Genomic DNA, 16901 nt, shown 5'->3' on the forward strand with positions numbered 1-16901 from the left:
GGCTCCAAGGCAGAACAGTTTTAACACACACCCACCATCTATCCCATTCTCTTTGCCAAGCAACTGGTTATCTTTATATGTTAATGGCTAAGGCCCAAACTGTGGGATGAAGGCTACTGGCTGATGTCTGGAGGCCTAAACAGGTACAAGTGGAAATCACTCTTACCAGCTCCAATGAGCAAAATCTGCAGCCTTGGCAGAGCCGTCAGGTCACCAAGCACATTGCTGCACACGCGAATCAACTTAGGGTAAACCGCAGAAGTCATACAGGACAATCTTCTCCTCTCTTTGGTGAATAAACAGAGACCACCCTTGGAGGTGAGTGCTGACCACAGAACCGTCCGTTACTGGTTGTGGCAAAGAAGCTGTCAGTAAAGTGGCTCACTACTGTTTATGGCTGACCAGTATCCGTGTTTTAGCTACCAGAGGAGTTCACAATGATTTTATCTTATTTTAAGAGAAGTTAATCTTGAATTTCTTCACTTTTTAAAAAAAGGTTATTTTAACTTTTTTTTTTTTTTTTTTAAGTAATCTCTACACCCAACGTGAGGCTCGAACCCACGACCCTGGGATCAAGAGTCGCATATTCTTCTGACTGAGACAGCCAGGCGCCCCAAATTTCTGCACTTTCAAAAAAACTGACAATGAAGGTTCACTAGTGTCATGTTCCTTAATTCCCTTTGTGTTTTAAGAACTGCAAAATTTAAAAATGATTCAAAATCCTAACAATGTCAACAACTTCACTTTCATACAAATGATGGAACAGGAAATAAGGTTTTAAAAATCGAAGCAATTATACACTGAAAAATAAATGATGAAAAAGGACAAGGATATCTGGCAAGTGGGTTCAGCTCATTCATTCAAAGTACTACTAACAAGAATACATGTACAACTATAGGCCTATTCAATTTCCTCCTAAAAATAAATACACATATGTAGTAAAAAGCTATTATAATAAAACCTTTTGCGGGCTGATACCCTATATTCCACCTGGGATTGATTCCCAAATCTCTGCGCTGTGAAAACTGAGCGGCCAAGCCTCTGAGCAGTACGCCACCACCCAGACAGAGCCGATGAGGCCCATCTTCACGCAGAGGCCTTTTTGGAGGAGTCTGTTGTCATCGGTAACTTCCCCCACCTCATACCAACCCCACTTCGCGACCTCAAAGATTTATAAGCTTAGAATAAATTCCCAGTTACCACCCATAAAGCAAATACAGGGGCCATTGCATTGCTACTAGATTTTGCTTCAATCATAGCACCAACTACTTAATTACAATCACAGCTCTAAGAGTCGGTTGACAGAAATCCTATATGCAGTTTCCTAGTGCATCTTACATCTTTGGTGTGGGGCAGGCAAAAGGGTCTGCAACATGTGATTGTCTAAAAGAGTATCTTAAAGACAACCTGGCTGACCCGCTGTTCTGAATGCCCTCTTGAAAACAGTAAACCACAACTCCTTCTGTCAACCATCTCCTAACTTCAGAGGATCATGATGAATCTATGTGACTTTCCATCACATCACTAAAGTCTCATAACACACAGACAAATATCACAGCAAAAGGAAAAGATGGAATAGGGTAGAAGAGAAACGTCTCTAAGTGCCCCCAAATTAAAATTTCAAAAACTCCTGAGATATGAGCCTCCATTTTGATTGTGCTCAATGACTCGAATTCTGATGGAAAGAATAAGCTTCCAAAGAGAGTAAGACTTTAGACAAAATCATTTAACACTAAGTTCACGAATCACCCTTTCAAAACATCTATTTCAAACACATTGTGAACCAGAACTTGGAATCGGGAGTTATTCTCAAGATTCTTTTCAATAAAACCAAGATTTCGGATTCCTGCTAGGTACGTAAGAGTTTATTCTTCAGGAAAAACTACCTAAAATCTATCCAGTAGGATTATTGCACAGTGGGGCCCACAGGACAATGGTTTCCAAGGGCTAGTCCTCATATAAAAAAAGGCCACAATAAATACTTCTATATACTATGCCCCACTCTACCTTGACATGGTAAACACAAATATGATGCATCTTGCTTTAAAAAAGAAACTCCTGAGGAAAGAAAGGGATGGAAATCTCTACCCAAGGCCACTTGAGTCAGAAACTGCAGTTACTATTTCCGGTGCCACAAAGGACACTCAACAAAGAGACTGACCATTCCAAGCACCAAGATGAACCAGTGACAAGGTTATTTCACTCAGATCACAGCTCAACCTGAGCTGTAGATGAGCTTCTAAAGGAAATAAACTGCTGGCGATCAACCCGTTAGCAGATCTTTAAGTTCCTCATTAATCACTAAAGGTTGAGGTGTGATCAGTAAGATGCTAGCAAACCCACTCTCTAATCAATTCCAGTGTTTCGGCCATTTTTCACTCCTAGTTCTTGAAATATCACCAGGATAATTGCAAATGGAATTACAGACTCTTCCCTTTTCTATCTGGGTAGCACCATGTTTCACTCTGATGTTGACTCCCCCGCCCCTCCCCCGCAGTGTCCCACCCCAAATACTTGGCAATCCATGCAGCAGCCTATGATGCACAAAGCAGCCCAAGTTCTAAACCCTCCCACCTCATCCCATAAAAAGGTCAAATCCTAACCAAACAAATAAAAACATACCACTCTAGGAGATATTAGTCAACTACTCTTCAATTTCCTGTTGTTAACTGATGAATCATCAATACACAGAGCACTAAGTGTAATTCCAAACACCAAACCATGTGATCCAGTTTGTAAATGGACAACTGACCAACAAGCCATACCTTGCCTACAGTACAGACAAAGCCAAAATGGGAAGCTGATTTGCTTTTAGCTGCATGGGCGGTGGGATTTCTCATGGCTTCTGCTTTTTAAAGCATTCACTCTCATTCTAAAATGGTATGCTATACACGAAACCATCAATTTTATTCCAGAATACATCATCTTAATGATAATAAAAAGCTTTTGTATGCACATTACTGCCAATACATTTAAAAAGGCCCAAATTTTAACAAAGAGAATAGACAAATTCATCAGACAAGAGATAAGTTACTTTGGCCGAAAAAAATCCTTAAAAAAAATCTGGCTCAACATTCTGCTTGCAGGTTTCTACATACACTGTATATGTGGTGAGTGTGTATGTGTGTGTGTGTGTGTGTGTGCGTGTATAGCTTTTTTAAAGGGAATGGAGTATGGTCTAGCCCCCTTTTCCATGGTTATGTAGGAACTACAATGTTCTTTGCTAGCAAAACAAGAAGTGCAAGGTCTGCATTTCCACCAACTCGATGCAAAGCCCCAAGAGCTTCCTGCAAAGTGAAGCCAGCACGGAGAATGCGGTCAATGTCTGCGGCGGGAAAAATTAATGGTGGAAGAATGGAGGGACTTGATGCTGGCTGGCTGGGAGGTGGTTCAAACTCAAGAAGTGGTCCTGCAGCTTCAGGACAGACATCTTCTCTGGTCTCAGGCCTGTCTGGCACTGGCTTCTGTGTGCCCGGACCCAAATCTTGAACCAGTATGAAATTGGACAAGGACTTCGCTTGCTCAGAAGTGTGACTGACTGCATCCTCCTCACCGGCTAAGGGTTTGCATGGAATGTCTACACCTAAGGTGCAGTGTGACTGATTAGACGTTTTAGCTGAGGCTAGAGTGGCAGAGCTGCTCTCCTTTCCAGATTCCCTAGGCTTGGGGACACTTTCCTTATCCGTTACTAGGCCATCACCCGGATCCCTTACGGTACTACTTTCTACTGCATCTACTCCAGCACCATTTGAAGTGTCTGGTAACTTCTCTGCCCTCACCGATACAGATATGGTCTGATGAAAGGTGACTTGTGAATGCTCTTCATTCTGGGCAGCTGTAAGATGCTCACTTTGGGTCCATCTTTCAGAAAGGTCCTTAGTAACTGTTTGGCCCTCAGTTACCATTTCGGACTGACAGATAACTTCCCCAGATCTATTTTCTGAAGCTGGTTTACTACTAATGACCAGAAGTTCATGGAGTTCCTTCAAGGCTGCTGTTAGAGATGAGCATGATTCCTCTGCTGACTCCACAGAGGGCTGAGAACTGCCACAAAGACTTAAGGAGGGGGAGCAATCCCCATCTTCTTTACTTGTTCCAGACATTTCAACATTGCTGTCTGGGAGCTGTAAATCCTGAGTGCAAACTGAATTACTCAAAATTTCAGACGGAGGGTTACCTCTTGGTGTTTCTACTTCCATCAAGGGATTATCTAAGGTGAGAGCAGATGCACGGATGTTCTTGACACCGGCATGCTGACCATCTGCCGAATTAAGCATAGCAACTAGGGACTCTTCAACTGTATCTACTTCCATAAATGTTTCTGACTTTGAGCAGCCAAACCATCCTGAAGGTAGAGTACTTTCCTCTGTACCTGGAGGGTCCGCATTCTGTCGTAGCCGGTCTTCTTTCATCGTCGATTCCAAATCAACACTTCTTTGTTGATTCTGTTGCCTTTCTCCAAGAAGTTCAAAGTCCTCTGCGTTACAGAGATGTTCTCGGTCATTTAGAGCGTTCTGTTGTCCAACCCCGTGCTGTTCATTCCCTGGTTCTTTGTGCTGCCGAAGGCCATTCACCTGATGCAGGTTCTGATTTTCTGGATGCCAACCCTTCTCACCTAGAAACCCCGGTGGTTCTTGCACCCTAGTAGTTGTGACAGATACACTAGCTTGCTGTCTTGTGTGGAGATGAGATCTGAGGCCCTGGGTGCTTCTTTCAGCAGATTTCTCCGTATTATCGGCAACAATGGCTTCTTCAGAGGAATTCTGCAAAGGTATGGCTGGACTCTGGTCTGCTGGAGCACTGTCTGCTGAAGAAGCACTATCAGAAAGATCCTGCAGAGGAAGATGTTCTTTCTTTTCAGAGGTTATCTGGAATTCAGCTGAAGCCTTCAAAGCCTTCACAGCTTTAGGTTCGATGCTGTCGGGGTCACTGGGCTTGATAGGGCAGACTGAAGCAGAGACAGAGTGAGCAAGACTCATAGGATTACCAATCTCAGGACTCTGTCCTGAAGGATGGGCTGGATGGTTAAATCCATCTGAAGTTGGTAATGATGACATTCCCAGTGAGGTAGTTTCTTTACCGCTTTTCTCTATATGGACCAAAAAGGAAAGGAGATTAATCAGCAGGTTACAAAGGCCACTAAATTATCAGATGATACAAATCTAAACAGGACGGAACAAAATTAGGTCCTTAAACTTGGGTTTGTCTTATATTCATAGACTTATACAAGAACCATTCCCACTGGGGTAGACAATTTAACATCACAGGATCAGAATAAGAGGTAGGTACATTCTTAATAAAACATGTGCACTCTAATTCAGTATTTTTCTTTAAGTACCATTAATAAACATCCACATAGTGGCTGGGTTAGTGCTCAAGACCGAGGGAAAAGGATGTATCTTTAGTCTCAGTGAGCTCAGAACTCTAGAATAGTTTCTCCGAGTGTATTCTATCACTTGCCCTGAAGTCACCTGGCATGTTTGCTAAGCGTGCACACTCAGGGGCACTCATCCTTGGGAGTAAACCCATGAATATGCATTTTCAATAAGCTCCCCAGGTGATTCTTAAGCATGTCACACATTTTGAGGATCTCTACACTGAACAATTCTCATGTCAAGGCACTTTTAGTGTTTCAAATGTGAACACGAAGGTTCTAAACGACAATTCTAAATCCGGGTATATCTGGAACAGAGTGGGAATTATAATGAGAAAGGAGAATACGCTTGGGAATCTCCAGAAGACAGAGAAACGTCCCATTTAATTCATTTCTACCCAAACTTCCTGAAAATCAGGATAAAACTACGTTGAGTGTGGAGTCAAAGAACAAAAATAAGGCTAAAGGTCAAACAGATTAAATCCAATCATCACCTTACCAAATAGGGCAACTTTAGAAAGGATTATCAGTTACTTTATCACATTAACATAGTACAACTAAGTGAGAACATTTAAGTACTTTAAGGGCACGGTAGGGGGTGGTCCTGGCAGTGGAGGGAGATAGTTTGTAATGGTTTTTTGCCAGGCAATGACAATTTAGATTGACTGCAACTAACTGAGCACTCACAGGATGGCAGGCTCAAACACCACCTCATGACACCATTAATCATCACTCCAACCCGCCTTTTGCCACGGATCCAGTTAAACATCGATCTCTACCGCAATTACTGTAAGATCTTTAATTAAATGCCAAAGGCTGGTAACAAAGATTACTTCACAATACAATCTATTAGGGCAGATGTGACTCAAATGCTTCATGCTGATTAACATCCAATGTGGTGGGCCTGATCCTTAAGAAGGCACGAAGCAATCCAGTTAGGATTCAAACAGCTCTAGATCATTCTAATGCAACACTGGTTAACAGCAGGAGAAGATAAAGCACTAACTACGTCAGGAAGTTACTGACTTCTTGCAAAAACAATCTGATAGTTTAGAGGTAAACGGGACAACAATATTTATTTCAGTGCAAATTATACCCATTAGTGCCTAGAAACACAGTGATTAGTTTTATTTATCAATCTCTAGAGCTGACTCTAGAACTCTAGAGGTTCAACTGCGAGTTAATGCCAACAGAGAAGATGCGTTACAGTGAAGTATCCATGTGAGTGGCCTTCTGGCACCAACGTGCCAGTGAGGACGACTGAGTGACGTCAAGGAGAACACGGCCTCCATGTGTTTGGTACTCACTATGAAAGCAGCAGACAGTCCTCCTGTAGCTGAGAGGGTCAGTCTCACTGGCCTAAGTCCTAACTAGGGGAGCACCGGGTCAGTACTATAGGGAGGAGAAGGGGATGAGGACAATGGATATGAAGGCTAATTAAACCGTGCCTACTTTTACCCCACCTTTGTAAGGAAAAAGGAAAAAAGAAGAAATTGAGTGCTAGGTATCTAATTACAACCAGCCTGCAAACCCCTATACAGTCTAAGGTTGGTAGTTTAAACTCTTTCTTCCTCTTGAGAAATCAGCCGGTACGCTCAGGCTGCTGTCTCCCAGATTTACACTCTAGGGAAACGGGGGCAGAGTGCCTCCGGGGGAGAGTCTGTCAGGCTAGGGAGAGACGGAAGGGCCAAGTGTCAGCTCTTCTTTGTGGGAAAATAAAACCTCAGTCCTGCCCACGTTAGTGAACCTGTGTCCCTAGACAAGTCAGCTGGTCTAGGCTTCCACTTCTTCCTCAGTGGACTGGCAGTTTCTACCTGTCTCTAACTCTATGTGGTTGTGTGCAGTGCTAGGAAAAAAGAACTTTCAGGTTTTCAGAAGAAACAGACTCAAGAAACCCCTGATGGTGTAGTTACCCCAACAACAATGCACTGTGGTGCTGACATTCTTGATTTGATATATTCACCATGGCCAGATGGGCCGTTTTTCCTGGGATTTCCCTCCCCTCCTTGGACTGTTCCAATGGTTGAGAAAACTTTGCATAGGAAATTGCGCTCAGTTACGTACTTATGCCAACACACAGATGCATATACAGGCTAGTTGTAACCAGATTAAACAAGGTGAAATGGATGGCAGAAGCTAAATTCCAAAACTGCTGCAGATACAGAGACTTTCAGACCACAGACGATAACTGGATGGAAGGCTTAACGTGGTGTCTATAAATACCTGGTCTGGGGCCCACTCCAGCTGCAGTACACACACACTACATGCATCATGGCTTCTGACGCTCTGTTTGAATTAGGAAACAGACAAGCAAACTTGGGTTAACAATGCAAACCACACAGCATGCAGGGTTTTGTCTCCATTCCTCTGCCACCTTTATAATCAGGAACTGGTAGAGTCAAGCTTGGGGAATGTTTCTGTAGTCTAGTTGGTTTAATTCTCTCACAATACATAAAGCAATGTGTCAACTTCAACAGATTTTTCAAAAGAACTTGGAAAGAAATGAACTTCACACACCCACACACACAGAATTCATGGGCAGACATGTGGGACGGGTGGAGAACAGCAGACCCATAGATGGAATCACACGGTATGGAAATCTTAAAGGTGAGCGAACGCTTGTAACAGTCACTTTCCAAATTTCCTACTCAGTTGAGATTTATTTTTAGAAGAAAAACAAACCAACCTGGATTACCCTGGCTTATCTTTTAGCCAGTTTTTAGAAGATGTATTAGATACAGCTCCTATTCAGATTTATTTTTCCATTGATAGAAAAGATAAAGACACTCTGGTATAAGGTATCCACCAAAGAAACAGTTTTTCGCAAAAATACTTTCATCTACTATGTCCAGAGTTTTGATTTTGATGATACTGGGAAACTGGTGTTCCAAACAAACAGGACCTGATGTAGAATTATTTCACTACTTAAACATTATAAAAATTAGCACAAGCCACGTATCATCAGTAACAAAAAGTCACGTGGGAAAAAACCCATTTCCTTTTAATCCTTTTAAAAAATATTTTTATTTTTTAATTTTACTTTTCATGTCCTTAAAGTAATCTCTAAGCCCAACGTGGGACTCAAACACGTGACCCCAAGATCAGGAGTCTCACGATCTACCGACTGAGCCAGCCAGGTACACACCTCCTTTTAATCCTTTCAATTGGTACATTCCCTTCACTATGCTGAAAACACCTGTGGTTTCTATTTTAGTTTCCTGAACTTTTTATTACAAGAAGATTATTACCCAAAGAGGGTAACTGTTAGTGGGTTAGAAAGCATTGCTATCATCAGCTAGTGCTTCTCAAATAAAAACACCAAATTGTGGGGGAAAAATGGAGATTTCACAAGATGGTAATACATCTTCATTTTATTAATACCCAGTATTATGACTAAGCTGACAAGTTACTAAAAACAGGTAAAACCTTCTAAGTGGGTATGTCAAACTCAGTCAAGCTTGCCTTGCAGGGAAGATTAAAACTATTAATTTTGTCTCTATCTGGTGGTTCAGAATTCTCCCCTTCCTGCAAAACAGTTATGTCACAACCAAAGCTGTACTTTATATGTAAAACTCAAAGGTACCAAAAGGTGTGGTGATTAGGAACAAGGCCGGCTTGGAAAACTCTGTCTACTACCCACACCCATTTTAAAGAGGCTCAGGGCTAGACCTCTGGGTGTTCTCTAAGTAAAAACACTGGCAAAATCTAGCTGCTTATTTTTTAAAGATCCTGTCTTTTTTGTCTTTAGGAGAAAGCTATTCCCTGGACTTGTAGCTCTAATACATTTTGCTATACCAGAAAACACAGTGTGTGATATTAGTCACTGATGAATAATTACAGCTCAAGACTTTAAAATAACCCCACCTTAAAAGTGAATTCTCTTCAGCTTCTAGAAAATGTATCCCAGAGTCACTGTTTTATAACAGATGGGGAAAAATTATGCCATGAAGGTAGGATTTCAGCAAAAATGTGTCCTTCCACTTAGCCCAGAAAACCTGGCTTGGTCTTTAGATTTAAACAAGGCATGACAACTGAGACTTAACGAAAAAATGATTAGGTATCCCTATGTCAACAGCTGATCTACTGTTCTAATTTGGCCCAAGGACACACTATGCAATCTCATTAATAGCATAAACACTGTAGTTTGATTAGTGTTCAATTATGCATCTTATCGTCAGTTCCTCTATGGTGGCAACACTTTCAGTACCTGTTAAAAAGGCTGGGACTGCTTAGTCACAACAACAATGCTTTCCTTCAAAGGAAATGGGCCCAAGAAAAGGAAAATAAATTTTCAGGGAAACTGTAGAACTCAAAAGGAAATGTCTGCTTAATTTTTTTTTTCTTTTTTAAGGTAGGCTCCACACCTAGCATGGAGCCCAGTGCGGGGCTTGAACTCACAACCCTGAGATCAAGACCTGAGCTGAGATCAAGAGTTGGACCCTCAACCAACTGAGCCAACCAAGTGCCCCTGTAGTAATTTTTGTTAGGAAAAAAGAAACAAGATTTTTAAGGAAGCCTACCAAAATGTGCTTAAGCAAATAACTCCCTGATGTACCTGGTAACACAGCAATGGATCTGTCGAAACACCAAGGTTTTCTTTATTGGATTCAGAGATAGGGAGAGGTGGTGAGAGGACAAGGAACACATCCATGACAGGACAATGACACGGATTAGAAACTGAAAAGGTCCCCAACCCCTCTGAAGATCCAACCTCCCCCGCTCACCAACCAATAACAAGAAAAGTTATTCGAGAGCTTGGCCACTGCAAATACCTGCATCCTCTACGGATTTCTGAAGAGCTTCTGCTAATTCTTGGTCTGCGATCTCCTCTGGCCGCACATCCTCTCGCCCAGCCCCGTATGCCAATCGGGCACACTCTGGTAACTCTCCCTCGGGAAGGAAGGTGGTCTGAGAGCCTGTGGTGCCGATCACGAGTACATTTTTCTTGAGGTCAATGGAACACTTGGAAGGAAGAAACCAAAGACAGATGACAGTGGATAAAACGCCATGCAGAAAAATTATCATGAATTTAAATATTTAAGTTTTATTTCATATTTAAATATTTTTAAGTATTTAAAGTTTATAGCAGAATCCTCTTCACAGGATGCAGTTTACACTTATTCGTCTAACCCAAGCTCTATTCATTTCTGAACTTAAATGTAATACATGTTCATTGTAAAAATTTGGAAACATGCCAGGCATAATCAGCAGCCCCACTTTTTAGAAACATGTAAGTGACTTTTTCTTATAAAACTGAGACATACTATTTATACATTCACATTTACATTACTATTTACATTTTGCTTATTGCATAAAGTACAGCTTATATTTAAACTCTATACCAATGATCTCAAAAGTGGTATATGGGCAAGGCCATCTCTACAAAAGTATTCTTTATTTCATACTTATGCTGCCCTCCTTTTTTGTATATTTTTCTGTGTATATGACATAGGACAGTACACACATGCATGTTTTGTATCTATCAAGTTGGAGAGTACTGGTCTATACCATGACTAACAAACGGAGAAAGATGGTGACAAGTTTAAAAATTGGGTTTTATTGGGCGCCTGGGTGGCTCAGTTGGTTAGATGACTGCCTTCAGCTCAGGTCATGATCCTGGAGTCCCGGGATCGAGTCCCGCATCGGGCTCCCTGCTCGGCGGGGAGTCTGCTTCTCCCTCTGACCCTCCCCCCTCTCATGTGCTCTCTCTCATTCTCTCTCAAATAAATAAATAAAATCTTTAAAAAAAATTTTAAAAAATTGGGTTTTATTAAAACATGCATTCACTCATCCCTTCTACTTAAAATTCTGCACCTTCAGTAGAATATTAATGCAGTATATTTTATAGGAATTTAGTAATAAAAATCTTTTTAAACAGTACTAGTGACATAAAAATATTGACTAGATATGAAATATTGCTGTGAAAAATCTTATTACCCAGTGGACATTAACTGCTTCTTCAATCAGAAGAGTTTATCTTTAAACAAATTATTAGGCTTCAGAGTGGAAATATAAATATCACTGCAAGCAAATATCTTTACAAATCATCCTCCCTGTACTAAATAAACATTTCCACTCCCAACATCTCATGTACACCTTCCTTAATCCTGCAGCTCTTCTTACTGAGCATCGTCTGTCTAGCTAGTAAGGATTTACTAAACGTATACTTGCAGTAAAATCACCATCATGGGGAATGCAAGCTGGTGCAGCCACTCTGGAAAACTGTATGGAGGTTCCTCAAAAAGTTGAAAATAGAGCTACCATATGATCCAGCAATTGCACTCCTGGGTATTTACCCCAAAGATACAAAAGTAGGGATCCGAAAGGGTACGTGCACCCCGATGTTTATAGCAGCAATGTCCACAATAGCCAAACTGTGGAATGAGCCAAGATGTCCATCGACAGATGAATGGATAAAGAAGATGTGGTAGATATATACAATGGAATATTATGCAGCCATCAAAAGGAATGAGATCTTGCCATTTGCAATGACGTGGATGGAACTGGAGGGTATTATGCTGAGCGAAATAAGTCAAACAGAGAAAGACATGTATCATATGACCTCACTGATACAAGGAATTCTTAATCTCAGGAAACAAACTGAGGGTTGCTGGAGTGGGGGGTGGGGTGGGAGGGATGGGGTGACTGGGTGATAGACACTGGGGAGGGTATGTGCTCTAGTAAGCGCTGTGAATTGTGCAAGACTGTTGAATCTCAGATCTGTACCTCTGAAACAAATAATGCAATATATGTTAAGGAAAAAAAAAAAAGAAGAAGATAGCAGTAGGGGAAGAATGAAGGGGGGAATCGAAGGGGTAGACGAACCATGAGAGACGACGGACTCTCAAAAACAAACTGAGGGTTCTAGAGGGGAGGGGGTTGGAGGAGGGGTTAGCCTGGTGATGGGTATTGAGGAGGGCACGTTCTGCATGGAGCACTGGGTGTTATGCACAAACAATGAATCATGGAACACTTCATCTAAAATTAATGATGTAATGTATGGGGATTAACATACCAATTAAAAAATAAAAAAATAAAATAGAAAAAAAAATCACCATCATGATGGCACCTGGGTGGTTCAGTCAGTTAAGTGTCTGACTCTTGACTTCGGCTCAGGTCATGATCTCAGAGCTGGGAGATCGAGCCCTAAGTCGGGCTCTTTGCTGGGTATGGAGTCTGCTTAAGATTCTCTCTCCCCTTCTCCCTTTGCCCCTCCCCCACCTCTCAAAAAAAAAAAATTACCATCATGTGTTGTTGAGATCCCGCAAGCCCGTCAAAAATTACCTGAGTTCCCATCAAAAACTAAAAATAACACAAGAGAACAAAGTTGCCCATTATAATCTCAAACAGATGGCAAGATTTAAAAGATTCAGAGAGATTTCACAAGAAGAAATTCTATTTCTACGGATACATAATTTCAAACCATGCATGATGACATCCTCAATTAAGGACCTTTCCAGGTTGGAGAAGCCACAGTACACACAGCCAAGGGAGACGATGCGCTAATAACCGTGTAACACACAAAATGCCAATGCAAAAGGAAAGTGAAGCTCTTAACTACCTGATGCCGCTTCAGCATGTCCAGTCCCAGAAGCATGTCCATGGGCTGTTCCTCAAGTATAGAGAAAGAACACGCCAGGAAATCTCCTTCAATCTGAACCTGAGCTAAAGCACATTAAGAGAAGAGATTATGGATTTTTATTTTAATCTGTACTTTTTATTTATTTATTTTTTTGAGATTACTGATTTTTGCTTCAAAAGCCTCACACAAGCTTTGGAAATATATCTATCATTCTGTGCCTTGCTTCCTATAATCAGTCAAAGCCAGGGCAAAGCATGAAACAGGTGAGTTAAGTATGAAAATCCAGTAAGCCCAACGATTGGTTTGAAAGCCAATGAAGGCACCAGCTTGTAAAGTGGATAGACTGGAACGACACTACCCAGAATACCCAGCTAGATGCATGGTACCATCGGGACACATGTTCAGCTGGTAAGGAAAGCTGGTCCTAAGTTCCTCCAATATTAACCACTTGCTTCCTACACGCTTACAAAAGGCTTTCTAAAAGAGAAATAAAATCTGTACATTAAGTTAGCCTCCAAAAAGTAAACTGTTTATTATTGCCTGTTATAATCAAGTTTCTATTTGCGAAAGCCGAGACAAACCAATGCCTGTGTTTGCCTGGAGCCTCCTGCTTTGCCTCTTTCCTTAATTAGTCCTCTTACTTTATATATATATATATATATATATATATAATATATTAAAATTACTTTGTTGGGGCACCTGGGTGGCTCAGTTGTTGAGCGTCTGCCTTCGGCTCAGGTTGTGATCCCAGGGTCCTGGGACCAAGTCCCACATTGGGGGGGGGGTCCCTGCTCAGCAGGGAGCCTGCTCCTCCCTCTCCCACTCCCCCTGCTTGTGTTCCCTCTCTCACTGTCTGTCAAATAAAAAAAAAATCTTTAACAAATAAAAAAAATAAAAATTACTTTGTTATTAAGTATTTCTTTTTTTTAAAAGATTTTATTTATTTTTGAGAGCATGAATGCACTGCGGTGGGGGAGGGTGCAGAGGGAGAAGCAGGCTCCTCTCTGAGCAGGGAGCCCAACTCGGGACTCGATCCCAGCACCCTGGGATCACGACCCGAGCCAAAGGCAGACTCTCAACTGACTGAGCCACCCACGTGCCCTGTTCTTAAGTTTATCTTACAAACAGAAGAGTATATGAAATGTGTACAGTATAAAGCCTAATAGAACAAACACCGATGCATTTATTTCCCAGGTTAGAAAACACAAAGCACAGAAATCCCCTATACATTCTACTGATCATAACTTAGTGACTTCTCCAACCTTCCCTACTATCCTGGTTTTTGTGTTCATCATTCCCAGCTTTTTAAATAATCCTTACCAGTTCTGTATGATTTCTGAGCGGCATTACTGTTTAACTTTGTGTTTTTGAACTACCACTTGCTTCTTTACCCAAGAAGTATTTTGAGATCTATCCCTGTACATGGGACTCTGCTTCTTTCACTTTAAATCACCCCTTAGAGTACTGTAATGTCTAATATACCACAACTGATTTATCGATTCTATTGCTCCGAGACTTTCTGGGTCACTTTCAGTTTTCTGCTGTCATAAGCAATGCTACCCTGAATATTCTGGTACTTGTCTCCTGGTGTGTATTCAGTTTCTCTAACGGTGTGTATACATATATATATATGATATATATATATCATAGTAAATGGAATAGTAAATGGAATCAGAGTTCTAGGGAATATTAGGCTCAACTTTGCTGGGTGATGCTGAATTTTCTAAAATGTTTCTAGCAGTGTATAAAATTTCCACTGCTCCACATTCTCACCAACACTTGGTTTTATCAGATTTAAAATCTTGCTAATCTGGCAAGTAATTTTACAAATTTTCATATATTTAACCATCTGGGTTTCCTGTTCAATAGTGCATGGGGGCATCTGGGCAGCTCAGCCGGTTAAACATCTGACTTCAACTCAGGTCATGATCCCAGGACCCTGGGATCGAGCCTCACATCAGGCTCCCTGCTCAGTAGGGAGTCTGCTTCTCCCTCTGCCCCTCCCCTCTGCTCCTGCTCATTCTCTAATTAAAAAAAAAAAAAAAAAATAGTGCTTGTTCAGTCGTTTCTGTAATTTTTTTTTTTAAGCAGGCTCCATGCCTAGTGTGGAGCCCAAAGCAGGGCTTGAACTCACGACCCTGAGATAAGACCTGAGCTGAGATCAAGAGTTGGACCCTTAACTGAGCCACCCAGGTGCCCCTATACTGTCTTTTCTCCTGAGTTGGAAGACAGATAACACACACAGAATGTACATATTCTGAATCTGAATCCTTTATTAGTCATATGTGTTACAAAAATTCTTTCCTACTTTGCATTTGTTCACTTTCTTTATGTCTTTCGATAAAAAGTTCTTAGTCTTAATGTGGCCAAATTTGTCAAATAATTTCCTTCTTAACTTTTTAAGGAACCCCTTCCCCGTGCAAGATATTCTCCTATATTTTCTTCTAAAAGCTGTGACTTTGCCTTTCACATCAAGGTCTTTCATCAACCCTGAACTGACATTTGTGTGTGATGTAAGACAGGGTCCAATCTCCAATTCATTTTTTCCACATGGACACCCAGCTGTCCTAGCACCGTTTCCTGAAAACTTCCCTCTGCTCTGTAAGATTTCCTCTCTCATTTATCAAGGTCCACATAAGCATGGGTCTGTTTCTGTTCTAGTTCTTTGGTCTTGACATCTAGAAGGGGAAGTTATTCCAGAGTATCTTGCCTATTCCTACAATAAATGGCCCATGTAAAATTTTAAGTTAGCACATTAGGTCTCACAAAAAAAAGAAACCTATTAGCATCTTCAGGGTTTTACAATGATTCTACTGTTGATGAAGAATGTGGGAGAATTACCACCTTCGACGTCCTGAGGCTTCTTATCCGTGACATAGCTCCCCTTTACTTAGATTTCCCTTATAATCGTAAGGTTTTCTTCCTGCCTATCATAGCCAAAGCTGCAAATGCTACAGCTTGCCCAGCCATAAGGAAGGACACAAGAGACTGGTACTTACTTTACTTCCTCCTATCATCTTCCTACTTTAAACCACAGAAATTCTGAGAATTCAGACTCTGAAGCAACCATTGTGTGATAGTTCAGGCCCACGTATGTAGGGAAGTATATGTGAGGAAGGTATTTAAACTATTCTTAGTCTATACAAATCGACAAAAGAAAACACAGAGACTCTAATAGACAAATATATTACAAAAGAAAGAGAAAAATGGGTAGAAACTATCACTGGAAATAAAAGAAACTTACAGTAAAAAAACAAACCCTTTTTTAATCTGTACATTAAGGGAGTAAAAACTAATAACCCTTGATTGCATAAAGACCTCAAGATGAATACTGATTCAGTGCTGGGAAAGCTGCTTTGGTACAAGTTAGAAATACATCAAGAGCTTTTAAGTATTCATAACCTTTGATTCAGTAGCTTCACTTACAGGAATTCTGACTAAAAAAAATTAAAATGTGCATAAAACTACACAAAAATCCACTGCCATATTACAATAAAATATTGGGGGGAAATTTTATCCTAAAAGTTGACCATTAAACCCATACAAGAGAATGCTATGCATCTGAATGCTGCCTATGAAATACCTAGTAACACTAGAGAAATATTATGAATATTATTTTTTCATAAAACAGAGTACAAAATTCTATACATTATATGACCACATTTTTACAAGAATAAAACGCATGGAAAAAAAGGCCAGAAGGAGATTAAGTGGGACTTGGTGGTTAAGTCTCACTCAAAAGGATTTAAAGTATTAAGAAAAAGAACAATTTTGGTTAGAGATGAGGGACTGAACACATGTATTTATCTCCATTTACTCCTAAAAAATTCATAGTAAAAGTCTGTTTAAGGTACAAATCACTAAGGACAAAAATAATGGAAGAAACAACTGAAACACAATTTTGGAACAGAAAGCAGAGGACAGTAAGGAAAACCAGGAAGCAAG

The 16901-nt window shown here is 40.8% G+C and overlaps 1 protein-coding gene across 6 annotated transcripts in view; it reads right to left on the reverse strand.

Annotated features, from left to right (window-relative positions):
* Positions 1-586: 586 nt before the first annotated feature.
* The window catches only part of LOC123860042 (protein DDI1 homolog 2), a 38416-nt gene continuing 22101 nt past the window's right edge, over positions 587-16901 (reverse strand). For 4 of the 6 annotated variants that reach the window (XM_045898633.3, XM_045898632.3, XM_064589884.1 and 1 more), the window contains 3 exons: positions 12936-13039; positions 10147-10336; positions 587-5089 (listed from right to left, as the gene is read on the reverse strand). In XM_045898633.3, coding sequence (XP_045754589.1) covers positions 3198-5089; positions 10147-10336; positions 12936-13039 — 2186 coding nt within the window. In that variant the 3' untranslated portion in view covers positions 587-3197. Of the gene's footprint in view, positions 5090-7597; positions 7661-10146; positions 10337-12935; positions 13040-16901 lie in introns of those variants that run through there. The other 2 variants (XM_045898635.3, XM_045898636.3) reach the window with 2 other exon arrangements.

The sequence above is a fragment of the Mirounga angustirostris genome, unplaced genomic scaffold (assembly GCF_029215605.1).
Source record: "Mirounga angustirostris isolate CCGP_5_RB_7025 unplaced genomic scaffold, mMirAng1.0.hap1 SCAF_4, whole genome shotgun sequence".
Lineage (NCBI taxonomy): Eukaryota > Metazoa > Chordata > Mammalia > Carnivora > Phocidae > Mirounga > Mirounga angustirostris.